Genomic DNA, 10,433 nt, shown 5'->3' with positions numbered 1-10,433 from the left:
ATGGGAGTGGAAGCAAGAAGTGGATGGAACTCGGGGGGTTGTATATTGGAGCTCAAACCCGTCTCTAAAGAAAAATAAGTAAAACTAGGCTTGCACAGTTTGGTAAAAAAAAGTGTTGTCATAATGTTGAGCACAATACTTTTTCTCTTTTAAAATATATGTTGTTCAAACTAAGCATTACAGATGTATAACTGAATTACACTTTAAATGGCAAAGGTCTTAAATTCAGTAATCATAGAATGCAGTTCATGACTAAATGATAGACAAACTCACTGACTAAATCAATTAATTAAATAAAAACAATGACAACTATTAATTGCACTTTTTCTATGATCTTGGTGTGACTCGTCCCATTAAAGCCTTTTTTGTGTTTTTCTCAGGCTTAAGGAGAATTATATAACACTTTGGTCCAAATAAGGCAAGTAACAGGCCAAAACTAGAAGATAGAATGGCAAATACCTCCACAGCATCAGCATATTTTCCAGGGGAGTTAATATAAGCTGGGATAAAGGCTATCCAAACAGCACAAAAGACCAGTGTGCTGAACGTGATAAACTTGGCCTCATTGAAGTTATCTGGTAGATTCCGTGCCAAGAATGCAAGGAAGAAGCTGAGAACAGCCAGTAAGCCAATATAGCCTAGTAATACTCCAAATCCTACTGTGGACCCCACTACACACTCAACTACTATCCTGTCATTGTAGTACCCTTTGTTTTCATGAGGAGCTGGTGAGGAAGACACAAGCCATGTTGTACAAACTGCTGCTTGTATTAAAGTCAGAAATACAACAGTCCCTCTCTGTTGAACTGCCCCAAACCACTTCAGACTACCACCACCACCTGGTTTGGAGGCCTTGAATACCGCCAGAACAACCATGGTTTTCACCAGGATACATGAGACACACAGAACAAAGCTGATCCCAAAGGCTGCATGCCTCAATTGACAAGTCCACAGCCTTGGTTGACCAATGAAAAATAAAGAGCACAAGAAGCATAGTTTCAGTGACAGCAGAAGGATGAAGCTAAGCTCTGAGTTGTTGGCCCTAACCACTGGCGTGGTCCGATGATGAGTGAAGATTCCCAAAACAATAGTGCATAAAAGTGCTCCAAATAATGAAGCAGTGGTCAAGGAGATTCCAAGGGGTTCCACGTAGGACAGAAATTCCATGCGTTTCGGTACACAATGATCATTCTGGAGGTTGGACCAGAAATCTTTTGGACAGATGGTACATTCTGTTGAATCTAACGAACAACAGGAAGTAATAATTAGTTTTTGTTTATTGCCAATGACAGTAGTTTTCCAATGTATAAATATCTTTATTGCAAACTTACCAGTTTCATTGCTAAATTTCCCTTCTGAACAAGGGACGCAGTCAAAGCAGCATACAGGTTCACCCTTCTTTCTGGCCATGCGAGTGCCTGGAGGACAGCTCTCACTACACAGTGACCTGGGAGGCTAAGGGGAGAACAAGTTTATTCAATTAAAAAATATTTCCTATTAAATTAAATGAAACATTGTCACTGAAATTGAGTAGCTTGTAAGATTACCTTTTTGTGTTCAAAATTCCAAAAGATTTTGTCTTCATCAAGGCTGAGGTCAACTATTTTCGAAGCCAATTCTTTGACCTCTCCAACATGTTTAACCTCTGTGCTTCCATCCGGGAACAAACTCCAGTTCATCACATCATATATTGGCAAAGCATCTCCATTCTCATCAAATGACACTTGGTCACCAAACTCTGTTGTGAAATTGACCCTTTGCAAGTAATATATGATCTGTATTGCAGGAGACCAAAAAACGGTATCAAATTGAAATGATTAAAAGAGAAAATATTGAAATATTGACTTTTGAGATCTACATTGAGTTTACAAATAAATCAAAGCGAAATAAAGTAACAAAATTGAATTGAACTAAAACCAGACCTGCCATGGCTCTAGTCCCTGTAAACTGGCACAGCTTTGACCTTTGAAAGGTCCACTCCCTGGAACACACTGCAGAATGTCATGTAGGGCATGTGCCAGGGCATATACTGCCTTGTACACATTATACTCTGGCCTGAGGTTAGACAGATCCAGGAATTCAGTGTCTATGTTCCTTAGGACCTCATTCCCTGTACATAGTCTTTCTTTCTCTTTCACCTCTATTCCAGGGGAATAAAATTGACACTGGAATATGTGCTCCCAAAATAGCTTCACCTAATAAACAGGGATTTATAAATAAGGATGATTCATAAGAAATATAGGTAGCATTGCGATCACATCTATATTGAAAAGTATTTCTAACTGAAACCCGCACTAAGTTGTTGTCCTGGCTGCTGAGTGTGTCATTGTCAGGGCGTATCCTCAGTAGGAAGTCCCTCAGTCCTGGTATCTCCCCTCGGCGGATGGCAATGCCCAGAGTGCCTGCAAGAAAAGGCATGTAGCTGGGAGTATGGAGTACTTTGGCTGCAGTCCAGGCCTCACTGGCCATCCACTGTAGGCCTGTTACATTCTGCTTTACTACCTGTAGTTGGAATTGTACACAATATCAATTTAATTAGAGCAATGCATCTACTTGAAGCGTTTTTCACTTTGATCTTCACAATATCAATTTACAAGAATTATGAACAAAATAACTAACCTCTTCCATGAGATTAAGCATGTTGCTTTGATGTGCAAAAACAATAACCACACGGGATGTGGATTTCTTCATAATGCTAACAATCCTCCGCAGTTCAGCCACATCATTCACCCATGGCACAACCTCTAAATAAGCCAGACAGCCTCCACCAGACTGGGCCAGGTCAGCCTGGAAGGATCGGGCGGCGTGGCGTCCGTAGTCGTCATCACTGATCAACAGGCCAAACCAAGTCCAGTTGAACCGCCTGAGAATTTGGAGCATTGCTCGCACCTGGTTGAAAGACAGTTTTTTTGTTTAACTTGTGGAATATTGTCCTCTATGTTTTAATATCTAATTAAACTTTCAAAGCATTGAGTTGCGCGCAGATAATTTTTGCTGCCTACCTTCATTGTTTAAAATATTGTTTATATAGTAATGAAAGCTCTCTACCTGAAAGGCATCACTTGGAATAGTTCTAAAGAAAGATGGGAACCGGCTCCTGTCACTCAGACAGGAACATGTGGCAAAATAACTCACCTGTCAGATGAAAAGATTAATCATTGTTAGGATCCATCTGCGTCAATTATTTAGAAATGATTTAGCCTTGTCCTTTAAATTGTGTATTTTCAATTGGTAATTTTAATATGAATGGCAACTAATAAACCAGAGCCCTTACTTGATTGAACAAATGAGGTGACAACTTACCATTGGTACCCTGTACAAGCTTACCATGCTAGAAACAGCAATAGTACGTGTTGAGGAAGAATCTCCCACAATTCCTAGCACAGGAGGATTCCGGTAACAGCTCTGATTTAATTGAAACGGCTCTCCTCTCCCACTGGTCATAGAAAGAGCTGCACGGAATGAGATCCCTAGTTTGCCGCAGCTATCATAAAGACTGTATCCCAACGATATATTAGGTAGCAGTTGGGAGTTTCTGTTTATTTCATCCACAGCAAAGGCCATGGTCTGGGCCTGTCTGAAACCTACAAGATCAAAGCTAAAATACAATAATAATCCAAAAACTGTTGTATATAAAGAACATTTATGAACAGTTAAATTCCCTTGATCAGAACGATTATAGACATGCTTACCCATAGCAGATGGGATCGTTTGGCTCTGAAGTAAAATGTTCAGAAAATGCAGAGAAAAAATTGATCTCAAATATCCCTCCCAGAATAACATCCCCAAATTTGTGCATTCCATTCAGATTAAATTGTCTCTGTAATCTACAAAATAGTGAACCGGTTGAAGACGTATGGGAAGAGAAAGAGAACAAAAATGAACATACACATATGAGCAACTGTGATTCTTTATGAGCTCTCATGACTGCCCTCAAATCTCACCCAAACCTTTTGCAAAGTAAATTATTTCTCAAACACTTAACTTTATAAACAGTCTAATGCCATCCCCTTTGACATTTACGTCACTGTTCAAGATTATAAATGCCTATCAAGACTGGACACAACTTTTGGGGAGGAGCTGGACTGAATGAATGCTAAATAAAGGATATTTAATATAGGCAATTTGTTTAACCTCCAATGTTACGTTAGAAATGGACATTAATGGTGGAATCCCTTTTGTTATTCAAAATAATAGCAGCTGTTTTTTGATTTGCATGGAATTAATGGCCACAAACATATTTACCTTGTCACTATAACTAGATGGTAGAGACACATACTTTATGTAAAATGCTGTGCTGTAATTAATTTGACTATGCTCTTTTATGTTAGCTCTGTGTTGTTTCGTCCTGTTGTACCCCATCCTCATCCTACACCATACCATCCGAAATAACATTAAAAAAATGAAACAGGGTTTTGTTATTAAGGCCAAGCTTACACAACAGGACTTTCATTTTATATATACAATTCAGTCCGAGGCGAACAACTCATATCTCAAAACCGTCAAATCACGATCTTCATAAAGTTAAGGCGCAGCACACATTAGCCGATTGAGGTAGGATGGAGAATCACACAGGTGTCTCTCATCCCAAGATTTGTGGCAAAGGGTACCTGAGGGTTGCTTCCCTCTCCTATGCTAGATTAGCATACTTTACGCCCTGCCATAGCCTCTCCTGCTATACATTTAGAGTAGCCTACACAACCCTGCCCTAGTCTAACCTACCCTGTCATACTATATCCCAGCCTTCCTTATCTGAACGTAAGGGATACAGGAGAAACCATAAGTATCCACTATTTAAACTATTAGGGTATGATTTGCTTTGCAAGTAAGGAAATCAGATACTCCATGTACCCCCACGTGTCTTCACGGCAAAGGAGATTATGAATTACTTCAAAGCTTAAGTTTTGCTTGATTATGATTATTTATTTTCTTTAAAGTGCAATGTGTAGAATTTAGTGGCATCTAGCAGAACGGACTTGGCTGAAACGGAATATAATATGCAGGATTTAATTAGTGTTTGATCCCATTTTAATAAGAATTGTTGTCTTTTCATTACCAGAACGTTCCCTTTATATCACACAGTGAGCTCTTCCAAGGAGCCCACCATGTTTCTACAAAAGCCAAACCCTTTATAATCTTTAATCCTAAACCCTATTTAACTTTAATGCTATAATTTACCATCTTAATGTATAAATCACTGTTCATTGAAAATACTATAATAATGTAAAATCATAAGTCAGTTATATGCCTTTAGTGATGAACTAATCATTAACAAAACATTATATTAATACGGTATACATTTGCAGATATTTAACTGATTGTGATGTTGATAAGCAATAACCAGCCATGTCCTAATTTATGATGAATAGATCAGTTTACCAGTTGGTACCTTCCCCTCAATAGGCTTGTATGCACTTCTATCCAACACTCGCACATGAGATGCCCTCAGAGAGTCGTTCTTTTCACCAGGCTTGTAATGGCAAATCCACATCAGACCTGGCGGTTTAAAAGAGGTCCTATAATATAGCAGTTATTGTTATCTTCAAAGTTATATTAATGGTTTGTTAATGCTTCAGCGCTATCCCTACCATGTTATAATTGTATGTATTGGTTTGGGCCTGCACAGCAGAAAATGACTGTAGTACTTTTTACATTTGTTAATCTTCTGATATGTATTTTATCTTTGATTCTGAATCTCGCTTTCTTTTATCCAGCATACATCTCGGTGGACACTCCCACATGTGATGTCACTAAAGCACAGGAAAACTCTGATTTTCTAACGGCTTGTAATGCCGTTAATCAGTAAATTGCCCTTCAGAAGTTCCCGGTAGCTGTGGAGATCTTTTCCATATTGGCCTCTTGTTTTCAAATCAGTTTTTAAATATTTCAGCAATTTGATAGGGCCAGAAAAAAACACCACTTGAAATGAGAGGCTATTTTGTTTATGAATTAATTAGCTTTTGACTTTTAAATGTACAAAAGTATTTTATATTATTAGAGATTAAAATATTTTCTGTTTATTTTAGAAAACACATCCATTCAGAAATAAAGGTTCCTTGTGTCTATTCATTCATCCACACCATTCACCAATTTCATTTTTGAAATATTTGCTATTTAACCTTAACTGGACAAATAACATCAATACATATATCTTTGGCTGTTTAAGATATGATATGAGCCCAGGTATTGGTTACATTTTCATTGAATGCATTGTGTTCTAAATGTATATGCATTGGACTGGAAGCGAGAAGTGGATGGAACTTGGGGGTTGTATACTGGAGCTCAAACCTGTCTCTAAAGAAAAATGAGTCAAATTAGGCTTGCACAGTTAGGTAAAAAATAAAGTGTCGTCATAATATTGAATGCAAGATTTATTCTGTTTTATATATGTTATTCAAAGTAAGCATTATAGATGTATAACTGAATTACACTTTAAATGGCAAAGCTCTTTAATTAACTAATCATAGAATGCAGTTCATCGATAAATGATTGACAAACTCACTGACTAAATCAATTAATTAAAAAACAACAAAGGACAACAATTAATTGCACTTTTTCTATGATCTTGGTGTGACTCGTCCCATTAAAGCCTTTTTTGTGTTTTTCTCAGGCTTAAGGAGAATTATATAACACTTTGGTCCAAATAAGGCAAGTAACAGGCCAAAACTAGAAGATAGAATGGCAAATACCTCCACAGCATCGGCATATTTTCCAGGGGAGTTGATATAAGCGGGGATAAAGGCTATCCAAACAGCACAGAAGACCAGAGTGCTGAAGGTGATGAACTTGGCTTCATTGAAGTTATCTGGTAGATTTCGTGCCAAGAATGCAAGCAAGAAACTGAGAACAGCCAGTAAGCCAATATAGCCCAGTAATACTCCAAATCCTACTGTGGACCCCACTACACACTCAACCACTATCCTATCATTGTAGTAACCTTTGTTTTCATGAGGGGCTGGTGAGGAAGACACAAGCCATGTTGTACAAACTGCTGCTTGTATTAAAGTCAGAAATACAACAGTCCCTCTCTGTTGCATTAACCCAAACCACTTCAGACTACCGCCACCACCTGGTTTGGAGGCCTTGAATACTGCCAGAACGACCATGGTCTTCACCAGGATACATGAGACACACAGAACAAAGCTGATCCCAAAGGCTGCATGCCTCAATTGACAAGTCCAGAGCCTTGGTTGACCAATGAAAAACAAGGAGCACAAGAAGCATAGTTTGAGTGACAGCAGAATGAGGAAGCTAAGCTCTGAGTTGTTGGCCCTAACCACTGGCGTGGTACGATGATGGGTGAAGATTCCCAAAACAATGGTGCATAAAAGTGCACCAAATAATGAGGCAGTGGTCAAGGAGATTCCCAGGGGTTCCACATAGGAAAGGAATTCCATACTTTTCGGGACGCAGTGATTACGTTGGAGGTTGGACCAAAAATTCCCTGGACAGCTGGTACATTCGGTTGAATCTAACAAACAGGAATGTATTCAGAACAACAAGTAATTATTGGCTTTGGTCATTTATTTTGATTAGAGACGTGCATTGCATGAATATATTTATTTCAAACAAACCAGTTTCATTGCTAATTTCTCCTTCTGAACAAGGGATGCAGTCGAAGCAGCAGACAGGTTCACCTTTCTTTCGGGCCATGCGGGTGCCAGGGGGACAGCTTTCACTGCACACTGACTTGGGTGGCTAAGGAGGAAACAAGTTGATTACATTTAAAGATATTTCTTATTGTCATCATATAAATGAAACAGGTCACCAGCAATATGTAGTGTTGAAGCACACCTTTTTTGGTTCGAAATTCCAAAAGATTTTGTCTTCATCAAGGATAAGATGAACGATTTTTGAGGCCATTTCTTTGACATCTCCCACATTTTTAACCTCTGCTCTTCCATCTGGGGGCCACCTCCAGTTCAACACATCATAGATTGGTAAAGCATCCCCATTCTCATCAAATGACACTTGGTCACCAAAGTCTGTAGTGAAATTGACCTTTTGCAAGTAATATAAAATCTGTATGGTAGGACACAAAAACGGTATAACCAGTAAAAACGAACCAATAAAAACTGGTTGAATTATGGATTTATCAAATCGACATTAAGTCTAATAATCAATCACAGCAAATTGAACTGAAAACCGACCTGCCATGGCTCTAGTCCCTGTAAACTGGCACAACTTTGACCTTGGAAAGGCCCACTCCCTGGAACACACTGCATAATGTCATGTAGGGCATGTGCCAGGGCATAAACTGCCTTGTACACATTATACTCTGGCCTGAGGTTAGACAGATCCAGGAATTCAGTCTCTATATTCCTTAGACTTTCATTCCCTGTACATAGTCTTTCTAGAGTCTGCCCTTCAAACTCCATACCAGGGATTACAAACTTGCACTGAAATACGTGCTCCCAAAACTGCTTCACCTAATGAAGGGGAATTGATAAATAGGAAGGGGTCATAAGAAAACATTAGTAGCATTGAGATAACATATATATTGAAAATTGTTCCTACAAGACATAAAAGGTTAGGTGAAATCCGCACTAAATTATGGTCCTGGCTGCTGAGTGTGTCATTGTCAGGGCGTATTCTCAGTAGGAAGTCCCTGAGTCCTGGTATTTCCCCCCGACGGATAGCAATGCCCAGAGTGCCTGCAAGGAAAGGCATGTAGCTGGGGGTACGGAGCACTTTGTCTTCAATCCAGGCTTCACTCGCCATCCACTGTAGGCCTGTTACATTCTGCTTTACCACCTGTGGTTTTGATTAACAAATTATATTCATCAGTGTTCATTTGAATAATGCATTTACCAAAGCATTTGTTTTTAACACTTTGAATATCAGTAATTATCTTACTGCCTTTGTTAAACATACAAAAAGAAACATCACATATTCCTATTATACCAAAATAACTAACCTCTTCCATTAGATCAAGCATGTTGCTTGGATGTGCAAAAACAATAACCACACGGGATGTGGATTTCTTCATTATGCCAACGATCCTCTGAATCTCAGCCATATCGTTTCCCTGGGGCAGAACCTCTAGATAAGCCAGGCAGCTTCCACCAGACTGGGCCAGGTCTGACTGGAATAAACGGGCAGCATGGCGTCCATAGTCTTCATCAATGACCAATAGTCCAAACCAAGTCCAGTTAAACTGTCTGAGAATTTGGAGCATAGCTCGCACCTGGTTGAATAAATAAATATGTCATAGATTGCGGAGCATCAAGGGGGAATATTTTACTTCATGTTTCAATATCTAATTGAACTTTGAAAGCCTTGAGTTGCGTGCAAATAATTTATGATGCTAAAGCTTCATTGTTACAAATATTGTGTATGTGGTAATGAAAGCTCTCTACCTGAAATGCATCACTCGGAATAGTTCTAAAGAAAGATGGGAACCGTTTCCTGTCACTCAGACAGGAACATGTGGCATAATAACTCACCTGTGAAACATTTTTTCTAACATAAATTATGATGCATCTGAATCAATTTATCTAGCAGTTATTTTACTATGTCCTTTGTTGGAAAATAGGTGATAACTTACCATTGGTAGCCTGTACAAGCTTACTATGCTAGAAACAGCTATAGTACGGGTTGAGGAAGTATCTCCCACGATTCCTAGCACAGGAGGATTCCCATAACAGCTCTCATTTAATTGAAACGGCTCTCCTCTGCCACTGGTCATAGACAGAGCTGCACGGAACGAGATCCCTAGTTTGACACAGCTATCATATAGACTGTATCCCAACAAAATATTGGGAAGCAGTTTGGAGTTTCTGTTGATTTCATCAACAGCAAAGGCCATGGTCTGGGCCTGTCTGAACCCTATAAGATCAAAGCTAAAAAACAATAATAATACAAAGTCTGTTGTGTATAAAAAGCATTTTCAGATAAGTTAAAAAGCCTTGATTATCACAATCCTAGACATGCTCACCCATAGCAGATAGGATCTTTGGGCTCTGAAGTAAAATGTTCAGAAGATGTAGTGAAAAAGTTGATCTCAAAGATTCCTCCAAGAATAACGTCACCAGACTTGTGCATTCCATTCAGATTAAATTGTTTCCGTAATCTACAAGAAAAAGGACCTGTTGAAGACATATGGGAAGAGAAAGACAATAAAAATAAACATGCAGATACAAGAAAGTGTGATTCTTTATGGGCTCTCATGACAGCCCTTCAATGTGACCTATGCTTTTGCAATATAAATTATTTCTCGACTTTATAATAGTCTAATGCCAGCCCCCTTGCCAGTTACCAACATTTTTAAGATTGTAAATGCCTATCAGTGCTTGGCAAACGTTTCGGGGGAGGTCCTGGACTATGTTACGAATACGTGGCGAGCAGCAAGGGAATAACCAGATGCAAGCCCAGGGTTATTATTGTACTAGGACTCCCATGCCTCATACACCATACGACTACGGGAGTTGCCT

At 39.0% G+C, this 10,433-nt stretch overlaps 1 protein-coding gene across 1 annotated transcript; it reads right to left on the bottom strand.

The window, feature by feature from the left end:
- Nucleotides 1-327: 327 nt before the first annotated feature.
- LOC115561155 (extracellular calcium-sensing receptor-like) lies at nt 328-10,143 on the bottom strand. Its single transcript, XM_030380974.1, has 15 exons — nt 9,938-10,143; nt 9,548-9,842; nt 9,360-9,446; nt 8,918-9,187; nt 8,548-8,754; nt 8,151-8,429; nt 7,795-8,022; nt 7,575-7,698; nt 7,278-7,471; nt 3,049-3,135; nt 2,290-2,502; nt 1,923-2,189; nt 1,548-1,775; nt 1,332-1,455; nt 328-1,241 (listed from the first exon to the last, which is right to left on the bottom strand). Exons 1-15 carry the CDS (start codon nt 10,099-10,101, stop codon nt 328-330), a joined length of 3,681 nt encoding a protein of 1,226 aa, XP_030236834.1. The 5' UTR covers nt 10,102-10,143.
- Between the last annotated feature and the right edge of the window lie 290 nt (nt 10,144-10,433).

This window comes from Gadus morhua, chromosome 16 (genome assembly GCF_902167405.1).
Source record: "Gadus morhua chromosome 16, gadMor3.0, whole genome shotgun sequence".
Classification (NCBI taxonomy): Eukaryota; Metazoa; Chordata; class Actinopteri; order Gadiformes; family Gadidae; genus Gadus; species Gadus morhua.
This window is presented reverse-complemented; position numbering and strand designations above follow the sequence as displayed.

What these genes read in the sequence shown, in the direction of transcription:
- LOC115561155 (XM_030380974.1), bottom strand. Translation starts at nt 10,101, where the DNA reads ATGTCTTCAACAGGTCCTTTTTCTTGTAGATTACGGAAACAATTTAAT. An exon ending in GCTTGTACAGGCTACCAATG is followed by an intron (nt 9,447 to 9,547) that starts GTAAGTTATCAC and finishes AATGTTTCACAG; the next exon opens with GTGAGTTATTATGCCACATG. An exon ending in AGGACAACAACTTAGTGCGG is followed by an intron (nt 2,190 to 2,289) that starts GTTTCAGTTAGA and finishes TATTAGGTGAAG; the next exon opens with CTATTTTGGGAGCACATATT.